This window comes from Dermacentor silvarum, chromosome 6 (assembly GCF_013339745.2).
Source record: "Dermacentor silvarum isolate Dsil-2018 chromosome 6, BIME_Dsil_1.4, whole genome shotgun sequence".
Lineage (NCBI taxonomy): Eukaryota > Metazoa > Arthropoda > Arachnida > Ixodida > Ixodidae > Dermacentor > Dermacentor silvarum.
This window is the reverse complement of record NC_051159.1, coordinates 45,947,558-45,972,460: the sequence shown is the minus strand read 5'-3', so window position 1 is coordinate 45,972,460 and position 24,903 is coordinate 45,947,558. Positions and strand designations below refer to the sequence as shown.

Sequence of the window (24,903 nt, the reverse complement as noted above, 5' to 3'; positions counted from 1 at the left end):
GATGCCATTTCTGAATGAGATTTAGGTAGGATAAATGCAAGACAAAATTCACTACTAAATGTCTTCGGTGCTGCTTTTAGCAACGGATTAAGGCGAACGTGAAGTGTTAGGACCTGCACAGTTGAAACTAGCTGTATTGTAATTAGGCAATTGCCTTAGCAAGCAGTCTTTTAGAAGCGTCAGTAAGCCCAACACTTATTCAAGCTGCTCGTGGTTTCGACGCAGAAACGATGAGACTAGGTATTTTGGTTCTTAATGCGCAACTATTTACAGGATGTTAAAATGTTGTAATCACCGGTCCTGATATTCTTATCATGGTCGAAAAAAAACTGCTTTATAATTCGATTAAGAAAAGAAATAAAACGTGTTGGTGCAAAAACAACATACAAGCATGATCATTTATTTATCATGTAAAATAAGTGGAGCGAAATACAAACAGCACAAAGAGGTGTCCGGTCATGAATGTTCCACCATTCACAATGCAAGAAGTTGTTAAAAGCACTGATATAATAAGCATAAAGATATAATAATCTGATGTAATAAGCATAAAGAAAAAAACATCAAACGTGAGAGATATGTATTGAGGGGCAGGAAACAAACACCAGCAAACGAATGGCAATAAATGCACAATGCATAAGATTGTTTCTATAAACAAGAAAGTGTAAAGCATAGGCATTTCATAACACATGGCAAAACAACTCTCAAACGAACACAAGTAGCCACATCACAAATACAGCAATTAAAAAAATATGGCTGGTTAGAGATACCACTATTCCACTTCTTCAGCTGTTACTTAAACATGCACACACAACTTGCTCAACAAACCATAATGCAAATATAGGTTTGGGCTTCGTGAGGTACGCTGGAAGGCCTTCAAAAATCCTTGGAACGGCGTTAGTCTTCAGCGTCGGCTGCTCACGCTCCAGGGACACGGCGTCGCCATTGATGTTGAAATTGTACGCAGTGACGATGTCGGAGGCGTCGAAATGTTTCGCGCACACACGCGTATACTTCGATTCGAAGTTAAAACCGCCACCTTCCTGCCGCGGTATGGCCCGCTTCCATTTCTCGCGCTGCTCCTTGTCAATAGGCAAACGGAACAACGACACCTTTCCGGTCGTGCCCTTGTAGCCGGAACGGCAACCCGGCACGCAACACGTGTTCGGCATCGTTGTCCCACCCCGCCACTTCAACTAAACAGTCCAGCACTCGAAAAATAGCGCAGCACATGCACAGAACGCACCCGATCACTCAGCTCGCCTCGCACTGCGCAAGCGTTTCGGTACGCGAACGATGCCCTCCGATGCGCAGTGACGCCGCGCCGCGGCAGCTTTGGGCAGCGTATGAACCTCTCCCATAGCGTGACGGCGGAGTTTCGTGACCAGAAAAACATGGAAGGACTCTGGCTTTATGCTGGAACGCACCGCGGTTGATTTCTCGCCCTCTGTGGCGATCGCTGGAACTTTAGAGCGTGCAGGGCCTCACCTAGCCTCCATGTCACAAGTCGTTTGCAGCACTGTCGAAGGTGCGAGGTCTACACCAGCAATATCCTTGCGAAGCTGAATATATTTCCGGGCAATAATTGCTCAATTATTGGCCGAATTAGATAGTTTTATTTTTGTGTGGTACATGATACGTTATAGCGACACGTGACATGTTAGGACGTTGGCGCATGGACGCCGTATAGCATGATTTACTGTGGCCGTGAGCCGACGACGCGGCGCGGATGAATACACCTCGAGGGGCATCCGGCCTTCCTATTGGCCAAGGACTCCTGCAGCTCCCACAGTGCTACGAACGACTTGTGAGATGGTATATAGGGTTATTTTGCTCGGATGCAGTGGGGAGAACCACCCTCGCCACTGTTACCGGCCGCCATCGTAAGGATTGTTTTCAGTTCCGCAACACACATTCTACTGAATAAACTATGCTAGACGGCAAATGACAAACTGTCCGTACCGAAAGAAAAGCGTAGGCTTCAAACTGTTAATATTTAGCGTGCAGCTGGGTACACTATGTAATGGCCTGAGCCGTACTGGCATTTGCAAGCGTTACGTGTGTTAAACGTGTGTGCGGCAAATAGCGCTTCCCTTTCCATTCTCCAACTCTTTCTTGCCCCAAGCATCTCATAATGTTTACCTGCACCATACCTGCAACGTACACCAGTGAGCAAACGTATACGGACCACGGGGTCGCCGAAAAAGCAGAATTTCTTCGTAATTAACAGGCATAAACTGGAATAACGGGTACACTGAAAAGTTCGCAATGCCAAGTTTGGACAGCAGTCCTCAATTTCAAGTTGCGTTCACAGGCAGAGGAACGAATCGGCTTTATCGCGCAACCCCTGGTCCCTGATACTTTTGCTCACGGTTGTACATGTGCTGTTTGCTTATCTTGTATTGTACCACATTCGAACGTTTCCTTTCTGCAAGAACCATGTACGTAATGTTATTTATGTGTATTTCCAGTTCCCATGATACTAAAGTAATGTATTGGTTAATGCAGTAGGTTACCGAAAGGAACATTAATTCTAAAACCCATGCCTTTTGGACACGTTTTGTGTCATTGCTGGAAATTTTATTGTTCTGTTGCCGCATTTCTGCTGCATCTCTACGTAAATAAGGTGTTAGCTTGAAAAGTAAGTTTGTACGTGTTCATTTGGTGCATCTGTTTCATAAATAGTCTCTGACAATCTGCTAACGTTTCGAAATTTCTCACCTGATTAAAATATGGCTTTTTACGTGCCAAAACCACGATCTGATTATGAGGCACGCCGTAGTGGAAGAGTCCGTAATAATTTGGACCACCTCGGGTTCATTACCGTGTGCCTAAATCTAAATACACGGGTGTTTTCGTATTTCGCCGCCATCGAAATGCGGCCACCCTGGCCTATATTTGATCTCGCGACCTCGTGCTTACCAGCCCAACACCCAAGCCAGCAAGCAACCATGGCTGGTAAGCTCTCAACTGAATGCATAAAGTGGTAGCGAGTCTACTTAAGGTACTTTAAGAAGTATCTTTTATTAGCCCGTTTTGGGTCTTAATAAATTATTTGTTAAATAAAACGTTTCAAAGCAACACGACAAAAACAATTTTGTTGGGTGAGTTTTGATTGTAAATTCACAGCTAGGGGAAGCGACAGCAGTCCTGCGGACACGAGATACCCCCCCCCCCCCCCCCCCCACCTTTTTTTTTTTTTACACGCCCCAGGAAAAAAAATGGAGGACTCTTAAGCTTCGCCTTTAAGAGTGGAACGCGATAGCATTCAAAGATCCCTGAATGCTTGTCAGGCTTCCCGGCAACTGCAGTTTTCGTTTTCTCCACCTTCGCCTGAGCGCGCCGCTACCGTTTTACGCAGACTCTCTAATTACTGCAGATACTCTCTAATGGGACTTGTCAGACAGTGCGCAAGCATTATTTACAGTCATTCACATTGCACTCATACAACGAATGATGGATTGAGTGGCCGAGTTACCCACACCGCGGCTCACTCTGTCGAGGATGACGCAACGTGCTTCAAGTTTTGCAGTGACCTCTTGCAATTACCTAATTGGGGAACGTAATTAGTCGGCATTATTCTCATCGGGCGATGTCCATGTAATCGTAATTAATCTGAACTAGGGTTAAATAATGTAATACGAATGAATCGTCATTACTCATGTCATTCTTGATTAGGATTATTCTAATCTAATTAAGTTGATCAGCATCACTATTCTTAATTATTCTCGAATAAACGTCATTACGATTAAATAATTTCATGCTAATTATTTCATTAGTTCATTAGTAACTTTATTACTCTTAATAGCTATTCAGTACTCACTATACATAGTCAAAATCATAAATTTGAGTAGCCATACATAGTCATAAGGCATTTTCATAGATACCCCCAAAGCACTCCATGTATTTCTAGGGAGCGCGTCGTGTCACGTGTTACATACAGACGGATGGACGGACGGACAGATTTCCGAGGGAAGTAACCCTAGAATGTTTAGCATTACTGGTCTAGATGGCGCTGGTATGGGTCTGCGTACTCGTGAGCTAGTATGCCAACCTATGCCGGCAGCTGGTTAGCATGCAGAAATATCAGCCGAAGGACCAGTCGAGCTGACGGCAAGGAAGTACAGAGACCACTGCAGCAGGACCTCAGAAAAGTCTAACAAGACTGTATAGCCCACAGCTCACCGTATATTTATTTATCTATTTCAATACCTTCAAGGCCCAGGGGTCGTTACAGAAGGGAGTCGCATAAAAAAAGTCATAATGCAGCAAAATTTAAAAAAATATGATATCCAGCAACGAAAAAACGTAGGTTTAGGTGAAATGCAATATGAGATTAGCAACAAGGTAGATTAGGCGAACACATAGCTTTCTGCGGCAGTTTAAAAAAATAAACACGTGTCACAAATGTCGGCAACACAGGCGGGTAGGTGGTTCCAATCGCTAGCTGTATTTGGCACAAAAGAAAAGATTATGGTATACACAAAAGAAAACAATATGGTTTACAGCAACGAAAACGCGTAAGTTTAGGTGAAATGCAAATCAAATTAGGAACGAGGCGGATTATGCGAACACACAGTTTTCAGCGGCAGTTCTAAATAAACACGTTTCAGAGATATCGGCAAAGAAGTTAACAGTTAACATAGAAGACGCAAACATTATTCGTTGTACAGAGAGCTCCGATACTATTAATGTATACGAATACAATTAGCTCTATACCTGTGCTGGGGTGCCAGCGCTTGTAAGAAGATTCTACGGCGGTATGTGCCTGACACTGAAATAAGCTGCCACAATCCGGTAGAGATCGAGGCCTCGAAAATGCGACGGCATTTTAACCAATAGCAGACGCGCGCCTCTATTAGCATTTTCTTTAGCCCAACGCATCCAGCCAAGCTCTGATCACGACCACATGCACCGTGAGAAGCGCATGCCTTCCCACGTTTTAGAACACTGACGCTAAAAGAAACGAGCACTACTTGATCACTGTGAGACGGAGCCACAAACGATGCACAGTTTCTTCACAGCTTGGTAACCCAAGCGATAGACAGATATTCAGGTCGGGAACCAGTAATGTTGGCGACTGTTCGTAAACTTCGTTCATTTCCACGAGGCCAATGTAGAACTACGTGCCGTGGAACGATGTGTAGATGCTGCTTCTCTTCTGACGAGTGGAATTGAAGCATACATGTAGCTGTCGTGTACAGAAACGGGACCATTCGTCTACTTAGGAATTAGCTCGTAGAACAAACCATACAGTTCCCTCCGCACAATCCATTCTTAGTCACTCTCTCGCATATGTCGTAAGAAGAACTTAGGAGCAGGTAAATGGCGAATAAACTCTCGCACGCTACCTCAGAGCGTCAAGGACGCAAAGTCGCGGCTCTTGTACGCATACGTACATATGAAAAAATGCTCGATGGGCGGATGGCCACCACATTAGTTTATTTGGTACAGCATTGCATGCGTAATGCGGGCGACGTTGATTCGGCTCAGACCGGCAGGAAATAATCTTTTCGTCCTCTTTCGTTTCCCCTTTTCCTTACTCTTCTTGCATTTCAATAAAAGAGAGAGCTAATTTCCCGAACGCTACCTCTGGCTTCATTGTCCGTTTGAGTCATATGTCTGCAACTAACAAAAATAACGAGTTCACCTAGTTCCCCTCTCTTATTCCTATCGCTTTGAACAAGACAGTTCAGTTGCTCGTTGTCTCAATAGCGGTGTCCAAATCCACGCCCCAGCGACGGCTCTCTCTGCGTAACACAAGCCAATCTCGAAGGTCATGGTTTTGCCCACTGCATGCGTCGAAAGCAATTGCGGAGTGGGAAATACGTCAGAGACGCCATGTTTTGAACATCAACTATTATCGTATGTCTACGCTCACTCGTACGTCTGCCGTCCTAGTGCCGATTCGGCCCTGGGCGTTGTCGGCCATACGAACGGCTCTGACAGTACCGGTTAGGCTGTTATGGTGGCCTTTTCCTGCCGCTGTTTTCGTGTTGTGATTTGGCATACCGTAACGGTGTTCCTGAACCATTTTCCTTGTCCCTTCGTGCGTGTTTGTTTTTGTTGTGATTCTCGTCACAGAGCGCAACTGCATGGCCGACATTCAACGGTAACGGTGGGCGCCCACCAAGCATACCTCTACACAAAAGCACGGCGAGTCATAGATTTATGACAGCACAGTGTGAGCAGGGTTGCCCTATCGTTCTCTCGCTGACACCTGAGCACGTTCGCTGGTAGTGAAGTCTCAAAAGACATGTTCATATAAATGGCTTATGAAGCCCTGCCCCATAATTAGCCTAGTTTCAGCGCGGTGGGGCGTAATAGCCAGCAGTGAGTCATTATTTGAAAAAATCACTTTTGCTGACAAAAACATCGACAAAATAAAGCGAGAGGTGGAAGGGCAACAAGGACGAACAGGGCGAACGCACATCAACGTCACAGCGTCATCCGTAATAATTCCATAATGTTCCCCTACTCCACAGAAAAAAAGCGGAATGAAGCGTGATATTACATGAAGTAAGAACACCATTAAAGCGGGTATTTTATATCATCACTTTTAAGCTTCTGTACTGCTTGCAAAGCTTATTATTCTTTGACTACCCACGGTTGTGGGACAGATCGCTTTTAGGTCTCCAAACTTGTCACTATAGTTGGAGGCATCTTATGAATGCTGTAACGAGTGCAGCGCTATGTGACTAGAAGAGAATTTGTATTGAAGCGCCAGCCAGTTATGTTCGCTCGTTTCCGTGACGTTACAGCGTAGGCTAACTCTTCAGAACTGTCTTTCAGAGCATGGAACCCCATAGAGGAGGTGCATGACGGCAAGACCGCCGTTAGTGTGTTTTAATGAAGCCGATATCACCACCATGACCTCTGCTTCGTGCAGAAACTCCACATTTGTTTTGTGAAAGACACAACAGTGAGTGAATATGAATACCGAAATTTTCGATGTTGGTAGGCATCAATAGCGACTTTTCTACCGTGTGAAATGTTTTCTACCGTGTGAAATCCTCCGTTTTGACACCTGTGCCAAGACACAACTGGCAGGAAACCACCACGCGCATGAAGCCAAAACAAATTCTCATGATGATAGTTTTTTTCTGCACGCGGACACTATCGTGGGGATCCTAACTCTTAACAGCTTCACTGTAAAACGATTTAGCTTTCTCGTTATTTAGGCATACTCTTGTACGCATACGTACATATGAAAAAATGCTCGATGGGCGGATGGCCACCACATACAGCTAGCGATTGGAACCACCTACCCGCCTGTGTTTCCGACATTTGTGACACGTTTTTATTTCTCGTTATTTTAGGCCCTTGGCCAGACGCTCAATCAAGTTTCAAGGCCGTGCAGGCGCTACTGAACTTTTTAAAAAGTACGGGCCTGGACTGTAGGATTTGAGCATGCCAAAGTGCTTGCCATATGTTTCACATCCTCCTTCTCTCATCATCGTCACCCATCATGCGCCTCTTTCTTTCCTCTTTCTTCCCCTCTTCCCCTTCCTCCAACGCAGAGTAGCTGGCTAGAGGAATTTACCTCAGGCCGACCTCTCTGCATTTCGCATCATTAAACTTATCTCTCTCTCTAGCTTTCTCGCTTGAAAGCTCAAGCCCCTTTACCATACCTTTTGAAGTGTGATTTAATTGATTATAACTGTTGAAAACATATGTGAGACGTTTCCTGCGTTTTCGGAATCAAGTGATATATACTGAAGAACATACACAGAGTCAACTATTTCAATTAGTTTGGTGGGTGTCTGTATTTACATATTCTACTCATCAACACACACTACTTCAGTAGTGGGAACAACATAGACTCTTTCAGGTGAATTGTCCCCAAAAAATGGCGGGTCGTCTGAAAAAATCATGAGCCATTCCACTCTGTGAAGATGGATGACCAGCGAAGCTGTTTAGCGCACGACACAGAGCTGATACATAATTTTTAACAAAGGTACGAACATATTTATTGTCCTTATTGTTGGCCATCGTGGCGATAGGTAGGCACACACATTCGCGTATCCTCTCTGTTATTAAATCTGTGCGTCACATAAGATAATGAGTGGCTCCTACACCCTTAAGCAATGTCTCACACCCCCGTAAACGCGGCCTCCCCATTACGACGACAGAAGTGAAATTCTACGCTGGAATGATGAGAGGCAACGCAGCCAGCTGTGGAAGGAGACGACGATGATGAACGCGTTCGCAGCTGCACACGTACCCACGGCCATGAAAAGCGATGCAAACTGAATTAAGACATATTGTCTTAAAAAAAGAATGTTTTCATCCGACTGTATACTTTTCCTGGCACCCGTCCCGACGTACGGTCGATCTTGTCCATACTGTAAAACGGGGACGCGACTTCGCAAAACATAATGATGAATAGCAAAACGCAATGTCATTTAAACAAATAGTTACAAAACACAGACCTGTGGTCGGTCGACGACAAAGAAATCTGACAGCGCACCCAGCTTCTGGTCTTCGCACCCGTCAAGTCATGTTGACTTTCCTCATCCGACCTCCGTTTTTATACCTAACCTGGTGGTCTGCGAACGAATTCTAATGCCCGAATGTTACTTTTGTCGCCTCTTTATTTGTTTCATCCACTGATTCCGGAAACTAGATGCAGCGAGCATCTAAAAGCCGGCTGTCAGCTTCCTTCGTTCATTTCTTTCTTTTTCTCCTTGATTTTATTCCTTCATTTGAATGATGTAACACGCGTCTTCAACTGTACGTCAATTCAACGCCTATTGTTTTCTGTGTTCTGTGTACTCGCTTTGATTCCTTTTTTTGTTTCATCACTCTATTTGCACAAGAGACATGAACGCGGACCTCATGGCTGCCTGCATGCATGTATATTTTAAGGCCTGGCCTGTCCTTTTTGCGTCTCGTGATTGAAGACGCTGCAGCATGCGTGAATTCTTCATGTGATGTCGTTTCTTTGCATCGGTGTTCTAAACTCTTTCCTTCGACGGCTAGCCAGTGTGTTATCGCGCCGCTGTTGGCACTCAAAGTTTCAGCGCTGGACGCCCATGAAAACCGCCAAAGCACGCGCTTAAACTTTCATGTCCCCTATAGTCTGACTGCTGACACCGGAGAAGGACGTTCCACTTCCTTGTTCTCCCGTTTTTTTTTTTTCATCATTCAAGTACCCTTCCGCCTATTCACGCGTTGTTTTTTTTTTCCTCTAAATCTCACCGTCAATCATTCTGTCATCTTCAGCACTATTTGGCTGTGAAGCGTTTTCCTTATTCTCACACAAAGTATTCATTCATTTTTCTGTACATAGAGGATTCAGCCTTGTGAAAAGCAGAATCCATCCCGTCTGAAAGTGCCTGACGCACCGGCACCTTCAGACCAAAATAGGAAACAGAAATAACACATTTCATCTTCTGTAGCTCATGTTCTGCTTCCGGTCTTGTCTATATTGTAAAACGGGGACGCGACTTCGTAAAACCCAATGATGAAGAGGAAAACGCAATGGCGAATAGTTATAAAAAACGGACCTGTGGTCGGTCGACGGTAAAGAAATCTGACAGCGCACGCAGCTTCTGGTCTTCGCACCCGTCAAGTCATGTCGACTTTCCTCATCCAACTTACGCTTTTATACCTAACGTGGTCTGCCAACGAATTCTAACGCCCGAATGTTACTTTTTCCGCCTCTTTATTCGGTTCATCGACTGATTCCGCGATGTTCCCATTAATAATTGTGAAAAAAAGAAAAATGACGGCTAGTACGTAGTACTGCCACGGTGCGCTGACAAGGAAGCGATTGTAAATATATATTATATTTCTCTTCGCATGGTAACAGCACTTTGGGTCCAAGGCATCTGACGGCATTTGCGCCGAACACGACCTGTTGAAGAGAGAAAAGCGTGCTGACCGATCAGTGCCGTTGAACCAGGCGAGTACCATTCATAGTTTGTAGATATATAGATGGCACTTGCCATCTTATTTTCTTTTCTTTTTTCGTTCGAGCAGAATTTTCTAAATATCGCCTCCGGCAGATATATTTCTTGCTACTTCTCAGGTGCTTTTATGGAAGGGGTGGACGTTACTTGCGCGACAAATCAAAACGGACAAGTGGGTAAATAAAAAGGTTCACTGATTAATTTTAAATTATCAACCGTACTTTTTTAATTACTTTGATTACTTTTTGGTTATTACCTTTTTCGCAATTGCGAAATTGAAGCCAACAACTAGAGGAGTCGCAGTTCATGAAGACAGCTCGAGTAGTTGGTGGATTTTTGAAGGTTATATAGTCAGACACAAGTGCAATAAAAGACACTCGATAAGGAGGAACACACAGGACAGAAAGCTAACTTGAACAGTTCAATTTAGCGCTCTGTCCTGTGTGTTCCTTCTAGTCTTGTGTCTTTCATAGCGCTAAAGTGCGTCCTAGCCTTGAAACAGTAAAGTCATGTTTGTTTAGAAATTCACGAAAGTTTAGTGAAGCTTTCGGGATATACGGAACTTAAAGCCTGCTTGGAAATACAAGGCGGATCCATGTATGTGCGGCTGTATTCACAAATGTATTTGTTCGTAAGTGCGTTTTTTCTGATTGGTTGGCGCCCTTGGGTAATAATATTTTCGCTGTAACCGCTGGACAATTTTTGTTCTTACGAACTTTGTCAGCGTAAGCTTTTCTTTAAAAATACCGTGTTGCCTAAAAACATGCGTAAACCAATTCAGGGTGATAAAATTGTAACGCCAATGCATGTTTTAGCACATATTGGAGGCGGATATCTCAAAAGTAATGCTAGCCTTATGATTTCTGCTGAGAAGACGTGACTTCATTACCGCTTGGCTTCAATTTTTCAATTTGATCACATGCATTAAATTTCACACCACAAAGATCATTTAGAAAAAAAAAACCTTCAAATGCCAATCAATAGGTTGCGGTTTATCACGTATTAACGTCCGCCTGTTCAAGTAATCCTCCTCGACGGGCGCGAATCGGGCTGTATGATCCGTGTGATTTCTGATAAAGTTCGTTCCGAGTAGAAGAAGAAAGAAAAGAATGCGGTATACCTAGCGCCGACGGTTTGCGTTTTCCGTCAGTTTAGCGTTTCGAGGCTTCCAGACTCACCTTGGCGTTTGCAAGTCCGCCACCTCGACGTGCATCAGCACTGAGAATGGGCGTGGCCGATCCCTCACGGAACCACAACACCAGGATGGGCTCGTCGTCCGCAGCGAGGCCTGGGAACTGCGAGGTGCCACAGGGCAGGGACACCTCGCCTCCCGCCAGGCCAAGGACTTCCTCTGCGTCGGAAAGAGGAGAGACAAGTCAGTACGTCTACTTGCGTAATCACAATTTAGGCAAGTACCATAAAAATGAAGTTTTTGAGGTTGCTGTTGTAACTCTTGAAGAAAGTGGCTTATGGAGGACTAAATGTAACACATTTAATTACAATAAATTATGGGGTCTTACGAGCCAAACCCACGATCTGATTAGGAGGAACGCCGTAGTGGGGGCCTCCGGAATAATTTGGACCACCTGGGGTTCTTAACAGGCCAAAGTATGACATTGTATATGACATAAGCCGCTGCAGTATGTAAACAGCTCAAAACAAGCTCAGTAGTCTTAGTAATAAAATGTACTAAACTGTAATAGCTAAACTGTAAGGTGCATAAAGTGTGTGAGCTCCTAGCAGGCGAAGCTAGCGCAGACCTATAAAGCATAGCAATTTGAAGTTTGGCACGGGGAAATAAGTATGCTAAGGCAGAAACAGGCAATAGGAGGATTTCTGAATTCCATGTGAAATACAATAAAATGGATATGTCAGGACATGAAGGAGAGTTACGTCGCATAAGTGTTACTTTATGAAATGTTAACACTTGTCAGCAGTCCGGTATGAGTCATCCCTCTTTTAATAAAGCTACGTTACGATCCGCATTAGGGCGCAGCCTCTATAAGTAATCCTGACCGTTCGTCCGTCTAATTGCGTCCGTCGGTTCAGGACTGCTTCCCTTGGCTCTGATCGTGAGATGTCACGCTCGTGCGATATACTGCAGGCAAGATCCGGTGCCTTACTCCTAACTCCATCTGAAGCTCTTCCAATATACGAACGTAACACGCGACCATCCAGCTACTATCAGAACAGGCCCAAAGATACGCGACCCCTGGTATGCACACTATGGTTTCCGTGCCGTCCACCAATGTCTACGCCTTCCACGTTGGAATGACCCAAACCATAGCGTGTGACCACTGCGATGAAGAGGAAAATATCAGCCATACGCTGTGTCAGTATCTGTGGTAGTGTTCACAGAGACGCTCACTCACCGCTGTGCTCAACAGTCCTTCAACTAGACGTGACTCTATGCCCTATCAGCAGACTGTCAAAAGCATTCTTGAGCTTTTTGACATCTGCCGGATTCCGTAGACGCCTGTAGTACTTCTAGTTTTTTGTCTCTCTCGAGATCCCTTCTTTATTACCCTTTATTTCCTCAACATTCGCGAAGGGTAGGGTGAAGGGTAGGCTTCTGCTTAACCTCCGTAGCTTTCTCTCTATATCTCTCCTGCCACAGTCAATCCGCTTTTGTCAAAGGTTTTTAGAACTGCGATTATAAAAGTGCCGAAATATTTGGCTTCCTTTTCTTCATAGAAAACTAAATATTAGTTCGGATTTTATTGAAAAGTGGGAATTCAGAAAACCCAAATTAGAATTTCTTGAATTGATTACATAGTCCACATAAGTGAAACTTGATAAAATTATTGTTCGCCTCAAAAACAACTGCAAACATAGAAAACTAATATTAGGTTTTCTTAAATATAGGACATATCGGACATACCGGAGACCCGGTGAAAACAATTTAAATTTCGATTGAAAAACGCATGTATTGGAACTCTGAAGTTACATTTCAATTTGCAAATTTATTTATTTGAAAACTGCACCTTTGCGTCCACAGCCACATGAAAGGAGCGGCGAGTGGCTTCTTGCTGACAACTGATATGAAAAGAGAATTAACGTACGGCCGTAATAGTTTTATGTAGGTAGGCAGCTGAATGAAATGTAATAACAATAGCGTATTCGTTTGTTTTCAATCTATGCGAAAACGTTACTAGCAAGTAAACGATGGTGCTATAACCTGCACAAAAAACTGCCATAGGAACTTCGAACGTTTAGCCGACGGACAGGAAACCATGGCGTTGTGTGATATCAAACTGTGTGCTTGATTTCACGCGGTCCGCTAACATCCCGAATCGCTTGTAATTTGCTACCATAAATTTTGTGTCAACGCCAGGTTTGTCGAAACACAGCGGGCCCAAGTGGTTTTCTTCCGCAAAATTTGATCGAGGCTGTAAAAAATGAAGTGCTTTCTATCCTTGTTAAAGCCGGCACTAAGATTGGGACACATTGTAAACTCCCGCCGGTGCTCATTGAAACAAAAAGAAAAAAAGAAAAACATGGATCATATGTGCCTCCTAGCAGCAAATTATACCTTTTACGATGTGATTTACTAGTCCCGTGTGCAAAATAATGAAAATGAATAAGGAAAAAGGAGCTGCGTGTCTGAAGTCCTTGCAAGATAATTTGAACAATGCTGTGCACTTCAGCGAGACTGAGCACAAAGTATATATATATATATATATATATATATATATATATATATATATATTCATTCCGGGTAAATAGGGCACAACATAAATTCATGTCGTTGGTGTGCATAGTAATTAAACAAAAGAGAGAGTAAGTGTGTGCTGAAAATACCACGCAACACGTAAACAAGGCCGCGACAGCCTACTTCTTCAAGGATTAGGTAAAGAAAAAAAATATTACTATAAATTAACAAACCCGGTCGCTATCTTACATGCCTGCGGGAATTTCTTCTAACGCGACATGCCCCCTTCATCTTCTTCTTCAGTCGATCCCGGCAACTGGCCATACTTGCTGTGTCACTAAAAATGTCACCTGCGTGCACCTTGCGCAATGTTGCAAAATGTGGAAGAAATAGTGCGTATTCGCAAACTCACTCCTACAGGAGTAGTGTACATGAGTCGCGTCTGTATAATTCATTAGTATCGTTTATAGCTTTACCTGACTACGGCCTTCCATTTTGGTTGTCGGTGACCATTTAGCGAATTCTGTTCATTACGATGCTTTACCAGCACACCCATGCGAGGTGACCTTGCCAGATTCACATACGCTTTTAAGGCCACGACTGAATATTTTTGTGTCGCGGGGAACGCAGCAATTAGTTCGTGCACCCACGGCCACTCGTCGGCATGCCTTTAGGAAGACACGCCCAGCATTACATGTACGCGACTGAACTCTGCAAAACGGCTTTGAGGACGAAGTCGGCTTTCCCGCTAAAAGGGTAGCAATGAGAAGAAGCACGCTTGCCGGTTTAGATGGCAATGTTCGATTCTTTAGTATTCTGACTGCAGTCGAAGGGCTTTCCTAGAGGTACGTTCCTGTTCATTCCTTCATCCTTGCACCCTCACCCTCTTATATTCAATTATTTTCATGTCTTGCAACTGGCGCGCCATATGATCGACCGTGCATGTGTGTGTGTGTGTGTGTGTGTGTGTGTGTGTGTGTGTGTGTGCGTGCGTGCGTGCGTGTGTGTGTGTGTGTGTGTGTGTGTGTGTGTGTGTGTGTGTGTGTGTGTGTGTGCGTGCGTGTGTGTGTGTGTGTGTGTGTGTGTGTGTGTGTGTGTGAGTGTGTGTGTGTGTGTGTGTGTGTGTGTGTGTGTGTGTGTGTGTGTGTGTGTCTTAATAAAGATATTAAGGTAATTTCGATGTATGCTGAAACATTATGACATGCAAGCTGCAATTAAAAATTCCAGTAATCAAATAACCTATTGGAGATTACTTCTCAATATTGCATTTGTATCGTAACTAAGAATTGACCTGCGATTTTTTTTTTCATTTGGCGTGAAATCAACATTTGGAGACAGCTCGTAGCTAAAACAAGCTAGGTCCTCTAAGAAGTATCCCATACAATATTACCCATATTTACCTCATTATGCATTCCTACACTTTCACGTTCAGTCAGCCTACGTTGCAGCGCTGATCAAGTAATGGGTCGAATTTACTATCATTTTCACATGTATTAGCATTTGGGTCATTAGGACACCACATACCCTAGTCATTTAGTCCCAATCAGGATTGGCCGCTGCCTCTTTTCACAAGCCGTTATGCAGAACAAATTTCCTTGTGAATAGAAGTATTCAATCCATCTCTGTCTGCTAAATTACCCTCTCCCACCCCAACACCACTTCCATTTTCATCATCATCATCATCATCATCATCATCAGCCTATATTTTATGTCCACTGCAGGACGAAGGCCTCTCCCTGCGATCTCCAATTACCCCTGTCTTACGCTAGCGTATTCCAACTTGCGCCTGCAAATTTCCTAACTTCATCGTTCCATCTGGTTTCCTGCCGACCTCGACGGCGCTTCCCTTCTCTTGGTATCCATTCTGTAACCCTAATGGTCCACCGGTTATCCATCCTACGCATTACATGGCCTGCCCAGCTCCATTTCTTCCGCTTAATGTCAACTAGAATATCGGCTATACCCGTTTGTTCTCTGATCCACACCGCTCTCTTCCTGTCTCTTAACGTTAGTCCTAAGATTTTTCGTTCCATCGCTCTTTGTGCGGTCCTTAACTTGTTCTCGAGCTTCTTTGTTAACCTCCAAGTTTCTGCCCCATATGTTAGCACCGGTAGAATGCAATGATTGTACACTTTTCTTTTCAACGCCATTTTATCATTGATCTTTTCGTTCAGTGCAATTTGTGTACTTTTTGGTCAACCATACTAAAAAAAAACAAAAAAACATAGAAATCTGTACTGTTTGGGAAAAATGACCAAGAAAACAAGAATATTTCGGCCTTCAAAAGCGTTTGAAGACTAAGACTGTTATAGTGTCTAAGACACCGGGAAACTTTTAACTTTTCCAGCCTTCATAAACGTTTAAAGATGACGAGATAGAAAGAAAGGGAACGAAAGACAAGAAGGTTTCTATAGCGTCAAATACAGCTAAATTCGAATTCTTATGTAATGATTATTGGAGTTGTTTAGCCCTGCTGTTTAAACAAGGTACTCAAAACATGAACACACCGCCTCAGTCAGGTTGTTTAGTCAGGATAATGCAACGCTCATCTGCTTCTTTCTTTTTTTTTTTTTGTTTTCGTACCGACCACCGCCCGGGTATATTCATCTGCGAACGGACGAGTTTACACTGTCGGACGTTAGGAATAAAATACAATCTAGCAATAGGAATAGTTTCATTTACATGGGCTAATAACAGGCTGTTTTTGGTGAAACCTCCGCTACCCTGTGAAATTTAGTCAAAGATTGGCAACCATTAACGAAGTTGTGTTAAAGGTAGTGAGGGTTGGCTTTGACGTCCTCAACTGTTCTTGTGTTGTAGACAAAGAGAAGTATTAAAAGTTAGTTAACAAGCTTTCCCCTATACGTTTGACAATGTCGGCTTTGAGTAGCGAAACTTGGACTTGAAAAGCAATAAAGGCTGAACCGGTGAGTCATAATCACGCTGAAAAAAAAAAGAAAAAACGAGGAGCAGCGAGAACAATGCGCACTGGTTTAATTCCTTCGATCCTGATTTGTCTAACATCGCCACGTGGCAAAGCACTCTCCGCGGGCTTATTAAGAGTTGCCGTGTGCAGTATAAAACGCGTCGATCCCGAAAGGAAAGAGAAAAGACCGCGTAGTGTTATAAATTAGAATCTAAGTAACTTCCCTGCGGATCCTCTGACTCACACAGAAAGCTTTCCATTTCCTTTTGTGTTTCGCCTTCTCCCCCCCCCCCCTTTTTTTTTACGGGGGGGGGGGGGGGTATCGTTACAGACTTTCACGACAAATTGCCACTAATATTACGTTATGCACGTTGACTTTTTTTTTTTTCGCACGCTCTCTACCATTTGCAGCGCACCGAGTTCGAATGTGCTGATCCTTAAATGTTACGAGTCTTGAATTTTCATTCTCCTTAAATTTTAAAAGCAACATAAAAGGACTCTCAAGAGCATCGGGGGAGTAGAGTGGCTGGGTGGACGACGGAACCAGCGGCCGCCAAGAAAGGGCGCTTGCGAAAAGCCAAGCGATCGTCAATTACTGCGATCCGAGCACTTCTTCTTCGGCCCGGTCTGCGCGAAGTCTGTAATTGCACGTTGCTCGCTACAGCAATGGTTAGGGCCGCATTAATTCCTGCGCTTCTCTGAATCATTCCGCGAATGATCGTCGTCCTCGTCTCTGATGAGCCGCGCATCATCACTCCCGCGAGCACCGCTCACACGGGCGACGGGGCAGCGGCAAAAAAGGGGGCGAGCGTAAGAACATGGCGAGCGCAAATAAAAAAAGGGGGAAAGATAATCGAACGAAAACATAAATATATCGGGGGGACTGCGGCCTGTTTCCCGCGGGACGCAGTCAGCAAGCATTGTAATGGCGATGCGCGCAGAAACGCACAAACATCACGCGCACGCACACACAGAGGGAAACACGAGCGAAGGAAGTTGAAAGCGGAACCCTAACCATTTGGGGTGGGCGATGGGGTTGGGATGGGGTTCGGGGTGAGGAAGGGGAAAGTGGATGGGGCGGGGAGGAGGAAGGCAGCGTGGCAGCTTGGCAGGAGAGTAGCTGGGGCGAGGGCGCGGCATACACAGCAGCGGAGACCAGCCGTGTCCAATTGGGTCATTGCGGCAGAGTCCCCAGCGCTCTCGCAGAGTTCGTAGCTGCGAAGAGGACGACGTGCGCTGAGCTTCGATCGCGAGGTATCCGCGCAGCCCACGGGCGTGAAGCGCCGACCGGCTGCTGGCTGACATGGCGCTCCGACCGGCTTCGACCACGACTGGCTCGCGCAGCCGGCTGTTGGCCGTCGACGCCCGACCGAGGGGAGGGAAAAGCAAATACTCGTGCACGCCCGGATATTTTGGTCATATATATATATATATGTGTATATACGCAGCAGGAGTCCTTTAGCGCGCGCGTCGTCAGCTTGGCCGTATGGGAGAGCTTCCTTCGCGATGAAGTGCGGCTGGGAGCCCATCTCCGAGGCTGTACTTTAGGAAGGGGGAGGGGGGGGGGCAGTGAGGGAGGGAGCGGGGGCGGAGTTGAAAAGGGAGGCGACGAGGAAGCACTAAACGCTGAAGGGCCGATCTGCAGACACGGGTCGCTGCTTCGTGCGACGAAGTGGATCAAATGTCACGAGAGCGACAGTTCTTATACCAGAGCAATCGTGTCGACGAATTTTTGACGCTGCAAAGCTCATTTTCTGTCGGTGCTGTCTGTCGCAAAGTTTTCTTCTTGCGCTTCTGTTGGTGTTTGTAGTTTTCTTTTGTCTCGTTTTGTTTTCTTTCTGCCCTTCTACTCGATAGCGCTTGCTGGTTGATGTATGTTTTGCCCCGTAGTACGATGATGACAATGTCACTGCGATAAACAGAAAATGAGTCCTCCGTGCTACTCGACTGCGCAGTTGCCCTCGTAGCAGTAGCGAACCCAGGATCTCTGCCAGGGGGGAGTTGAATTTTTCTGGTGGGAGAGGCGGGGGGGGGGGGGGGGAGCAAGCATTTTGAATAATATGTAATTTCCTTGCTTTAGCCTGAGGAATCCAACAGCTCATAAAATGCCTAATAATTATAATAATAATAATATACTGACAACAAGGATGATGACCAAGTTTATCTCTTAAGCGTTTTACTCAAAGTTACTTCAGAGTGAATGAATACATACAAGACAATGACAGAATGTTTGTGTTAAGCAGGAAAATTCGACCTCAAGCCACCTCCTGACTTGTAATGACAATGTGAACAGAGCACTGAAGGCACGCGTTGGACTGGTGGGGCTGGACGCGTGGGGGGGGGGGGGGGGGGGGGGATGGTTAACTCGACCTCAGAGGGGGTTACAATACCCGAACCCCCCCCACCACCACCCGTCAGTGCGCCACTGCCTCGTAGCCACGGTATACGGCACGCGATAGGATTTTATCAGACTTGGAATTTATACAGAACACCATCGCGACGGCGGCAACTCGCCTGGAGTGCCCAGTATAAATGCTGTCCCCATATTGAACTTAAGTTTGGAAGAAGGCTCACTGTGCTTACCGCTCCATTAAAGAGAGAGCAGTGATCCATGCATGATCTGCGTAGTGTGTGAGACTACTTAAACAAACTGATTTCTGTGCATCAGTGAATGTCAGATTATTCCCAGTTTCTGAAAACTTAGACAGGTTTATAGGAAGTGTAAAATAAGTCGGTTACTAATTTTCTGCTTAAGACTACTGAAAAGTAATCATGGAGACTGCAAACAAATAATCGGAGGAGCGACGTACACTCAATCTACAGAACTAAAGGGTAATACGGGTGTCCCAACTTAGTAACTTCAGCTGAGACCTAGAAGCAGTATGTGGTACATGACGTTATGAGAAAAAACCATATAGGTTTACGTCAAGTAGTTCCGGGTGTAAACTTACCATTAAAGCAAATACGTCTTTGTCATCGGACATCATCATTTCTCGCACACGCTGGTGATAGTGATCCTTTTGCCGACGCTGACTGGCGAGATAAAACTGCTACCTTAGTATATAATACTAAGATTGATGTTACGCCGTTAGATTAAAAAAAAAGTCCCAGTAAACTGACCGTCCTCGAGGGCGAAGGGATGGGCTCGGATAATTCATTTTACTATATCGGTCGCTGATGGCCATCTGTGATTTATAATCAGATATTTTATTTATAATAACTCTCACTGACAGATTTTTTTCGTCACAACTCTTTAATTGCAATAGTAATCCACAAAACATTTGTTAAATTATTTAATCAAGTTCTGAGGTTTCACGTGTCAAAATCACAATATGATTATGAGGCACGCCGTAGTGGGGGACTCCGGATTAATTTTGACTACCTGGGGTTCTTTAACGGGCGCTCAAAGCAGAGTAAAACGGGCGTTACAAGGATGCTCAAAGATGTCGCTGTAGTCAGTACTAGGATCAAAGGCAGACCGCCTTTTTCTTGGTGATATACAAGAGCACATTATTAGCTTGATAAACGTTTCGGCTTGGCGGTAATGAATATTTTTTGACTCGAGCAGCACCGCCAAAGGTGCCGTCTAAGCGCTGCTCGAATTAGACAAGAAGTTGTGCTGTTTGCGACGATGTGCTTAGTGAAAAAATTATATTCATAGCAATGCTCGTTGTCTGCGGCGACTGGTTGGTTCGCAAGGACCTCGCCTAACTGAATGCTCCGTCATTAGGCTCCTCATTCTTTTAACTATTCAGTAATTACTCGTGGGTTATGTAGATTACGAACACATTCAAATCGTCCATCATTAACGCACTTATGCAATTTCGTTTTTTGCTGGCAAGACTCGTCGCAGTTAAGTACACAGAAAGTTGCCCAATTACAAGTGGGGCAGCCAAATACGGATCAATAGCAGTCTTGGAAAACAAAAAGAAAGCTGGAAGGCGGTTGTGGGACCTAAGCCTTCTAGACGTGACGATGTGGCAAGGGGCGCGCTGGCATGCTAATCAGGATTTTTTTTTCTACGTCTCTTCTCGGGGCACAATACTCAAACACTCAACCGAACTAAGAGCAAATTTTTCTCTTTTTTTTCTGATCATGTATGGCGCTGCGACAAAAATGTCGGGCCCGATTGTTTCCAGGTCGCGTACAAGCCGAATGGCGCCTGATTGCTAAATATGCGCACGTCGTCTTCTGTCCCGAATGAAGCTCGCTAATTAATCCACGGCCTCTCCTCTCCCCACTAATGACAGATTTCTAAGCAGAGTGTCCCAGTTCTAACCGCGAAAACGGCCGAATAGTTCTGCGCACGAAAAAAATTATAGATAGAAACAGGCTACAGAGCTGTATCAGAACTTAGTATCAAAACAAAAAGAAAGAAAAAAACCTTCAATATGTTTCTGAAGCTTCATTCATCATCATTACTTCACTTCATGCGACCAGGTAATTTTGTGGTGCACGGGGGGACGGTGCTAAGGCCTATGCCGGCTCATAGCTAAAAGCAAGGGAGGGGTACTTGTTCTAGACGTAAACGCCGTTTGAATTAGATAACTGCGCAGAGAATTCTCCAAGCAGGCATTTTGCATAATCTCTCTGCATTAAGAACCTGCATTAGCTAAACAATAAATGCGACCAAACGCTAGCGATGCTTCCGAGCCTATTTCATATTTTCTGTTTTCTTAATAATGGTAGCGTTCCCAAAAGATGACATAACCTTTTATCTCATAATTGAAGCATCGATTCATCGCTTATGCTTTGTTTGCATAGTATCCATAACTAATCGACTTCGCTTTCCGTGCGTGACACAAAGAACTGCCGCTCGTCTTCATGAATAATTACATTTCAGCGAGTATTGGCAATGTATGGAGCCGTTGTGTGTGTTTTTTTTTTTTTTTGATTCCCTATAAGTTACTGAAAAGACGGACCCTGGAAGAATCTTTGTTTGAAAATAACACTTTCTTGGAGTGAACCGTCCACTGTGGCGAGACTGCGATAAGCCATGCGCGCCGACGACACAGAATTAAGCGTTTTATTAGACAGCTTGGGTGCAGCGACGTGGTGCTAATCAAACGAGACAAAGGGTTAATTAAGTCTTTCTCAGAGCGATATTGACACCTTCTGTGCGTTGCTAAAAAAAGAAACTTAATTTCTGACGTGTTCGTATCAGATTAAACGGCGGCTGTCTCTTCGAAGAAAGGCACGGTATACGCACATGAGCACCAAAATGTCAAAATTCCCCAGCGTGCACACGCACGCATGCAGAAAAGAAATTTGATTTGCTTTCTTTTTTTTTTCATCAGTGAAGATTGTCGGGAGGTGCGTTCGTTGCTTCGTAAGACACACTTCCTGGATGTCTCACTTCTTCCGCTGCCTCTCCACTGGCAGCCGTCTTCGCTCGCGGCAGAGTCAGCGCATTTCGCAACAGTTCCAACAGGTCGTTTCCGCCGGAGGCGAAGTAACAGTCGAGCCACGCGCAAAGAACAAAAGCAGCCTGAAAAAGAGAGAGAGAGAGAAACAAAAGAAAAGAGGAGGAGGACACCAAACGCTGCCAGAGCTCAAAGCTCCGGAGAGGGGTAAGTGAGAAGCGGGAGTCGCAAGAGCCGAGACCGCGGGGCTCGCCTTCTACCCCTTGCGGCGGAGGCAGGGTGCCGACTGTGGCTCGGTCTTACGCACGTAAGCGCCGGCATGTGCCGCGGACACGTGACGGGACGACGACGTGCTGCGGCCTGTTACATCGCCCTCGCGTTTTTTCGTTTTTTTTTCTTTTTTTTTTTACCATCGGTCCCGTTGCTTTCACGCCGTACGCGCTTTGCTGCCGGAAGCGACAGAGTTCGGAGGAAGGAGTTCGCCGAGCGGGTGCGTATACACAAACGACGATGCTGTTTGGGGAGAGAAATGGCGGACGGGGATCGTGTTGGCCGCTGCGAGAGGAAGCGGGAGAGAGGTCGTAGAGAAAGGGAGTGTAGGGAGTGATAAGAGAGCGCCAGTGCTGTAACTCTTTTGTTCCGTGGTTCGCGCGTACACGAAGCGACGCAGTGCTATAATATGAACGTGTTGGCAAGGATGAACGCGAGCTTCTACTCCTTCTCTTCCTTCTTCCCTTTCGCCTCGCGGGCAGAGCCGATCGAAAGGCGCAATTAACGCGCGGGTCGGTCATTTGCTCGAGGCTTATCGGGCTACATGCCGCGTCGTCGGCACGCGCGCCACCGAGAAGTGGAGAGGGGGTTCGCGGCCGCCCGGCCGCGCTGGTTGTAGCGCTTTGCGCGTGCCGCCGACATGAGGTTCGTGTTGGACGGGTGGGTTTCCGTCGCCACACCCGCCCTCTCTCTCCCCCTTATCCATCCTCTTTCCAAAGATCTCCTCCCCCTTCTTCCTTCTCCGGGGGGTGCTGTCGATCGGACGTCATAAAGCTCGCCGACACCGATACTGAGCTGATGCTGCAGCAGCAGCCCGAGTCGACATGCACTTCCCTCCCCTCTAAGATCCCGTTACCGTCAATTGCACCCCCTCCCCTGAATGGCTGCGGACGTCGCGTTTCAGGATGACGTCACGTGGTGCGGGGAGCTTTTAGACTTCCGGTGGGAACCGCCTGTGGGATCGCTGGCCGCGATCACTAAAATTATTTATTCGGCCGGTGGTTTCCACGCGAACTCTGGCACGCACAGTGGCAGCAGGTGCGGAAGCGCAGCCGAATCAATCGCAGCCTGATGGCAGGCCGGTGCTTCATTCTTTTTCGCCTTCTGTTCCTCCGTCTTTTACAGCTTCGTGATTTAACGTGTTATATCTTTGTCATTTTTTTTACTCCCCGAGGTTCATTAAGCAGTGATCGAGGCGCCAGCCTTTGGAAGGCAGAATTGAATGATCGATCCCTCCTTTTCCCCAGACAAAAGCAGGAGATCATCGGCACACGAAAGGGCTTCATGCTGGCTCTTTCCGCGCGCTGTGAGCGTTTAGTGATTTAGGACGCTAGCAGAGATGAATAATTTATTCGGCCCCTCGAGGCCTCCCAAGACGCGCTTCCTTATCGACGAAATGGAAGTGTGAGCGCACTCAAATAGGGGCGCCGAATAACTGCAGTCAGACGTTATTTTTTTTTAGAGATGTTTACACTTACGCTCCCCTAATCGCCACAAGGACATTTTAAACGCTTCAGCGTTTGATGCATGTCACATCATTTCACTGACTGCTTTTTTGTAAGCTTGCGATGTCGAATCTTGCCTGCAGCTGCTTCCTCCGTTGTGTGTGCATGACGTGTTTCGTTGTGCCCCTGTTTCTGGGGCATTTATATTTCCACTCAGGGTGTTTGAATAGTGAAATTTTTGAACCGAATCTGTAATATTTCCTCAAATTTGAAGTTTGGAATTGTGAAGCTCGTGCAGAGTCCATTCGTTGAAAGCAACAATACAGCCTTAATCACGTTGTCACATATATGTAACGCCGTTAACAATGCCACGTCCTAAGAACGGGCGAACTTTTAGATTTTAAATAACTATTCAATTATCTTGGTCGTCACGGAAACGAAAATAATAGAACAAGGAAACAGCTTGTTACCTGGTGCACGTACAGTGTTGAGCTCGCTGAAGGACATAATTGTAACACTTTACGGCACCGCGCGTTGTGTTAAAAGGACGACAACATTGTGAGACTGGCCAAATAATGCGTCGTAGCAAACTAGACAGCCTCAACTAATTGCCGCGATTGCAGATGCAAGCCGCTGTGGCAGGCCGCTTTAGTGGTACTCAAAAAGTTAGATAGGCTAATTCAAGAAATACTTGAGAATTTCTACAAAACGAAAAACGGCCCCGCATATATGTCGCACTGAATTGGCAATGACCCTACTATGCATTCCATTGCAATTCCTTCATACTTCATCTAGTATCAAGTTGATACTTTCTATGCCTTTGTTTGCGGCAGGGCGTCTTCATTGTGGGCTGTTTTTTCAATTTTTTTTTCTTAGGACGCAGCGGCGTGACAGGTGATGTTCCTCATGTTTTGTGAGTGTTCGCATTGATTTATTTTGCTTTTATGTACTGTTTTCTAACTGCACTTACAAAAGTGCTTACCGTCGGGCGTACAGTCCGCTTCGTAGCTAGCGGTTGCCAAACCGTTTTCTTTTGGGTCGTCATCTTCATCGCGCTATTTTGAGGCAAACATCCATCCACTGCTGTCTGCCAGCTGAATCCCTCGGAAGACGTTTGTGTCAACATTTCTCTCTTGATGCTCCAATAAGGGTGGTAGTCTATTATATCGGAACCGAAACGAGCAATCTGTAATTCGAAATAGTGAGCTCCCGAATTAAGCAATAATCCAGTAGCGCAGGCTGTTGGATTTGCATTTGAAGTTTCGAACACTGGCACCCACCTTGTCAGCCCGCTCTTAACCTACATTGATCGAATTGAATTTAATGTTTGTTTGCA

General features: G+C 45.4%; 1 protein-coding gene across 1 annotated transcript in view; it reads right to left on the bottom strand.

Annotated features, from left to right (window-relative positions):
- LOC119456637 (nephrin) overlaps window positions 1-24,903 on the bottom strand; it is a 334,910-nt gene that overhangs the window by 221,412 nt on the left and 88,595 nt on the right. Inside the window, exon 2 of the mRNA XM_037718464.2 lies at window positions 11,090-11,262. Coding sequence (XP_037574392.1) covers window positions 11,090-11,262 — 173 coding nt within the window. The remainder of the gene's footprint in view (window positions 1-11,089; window positions 11,263-24,903) is intronic.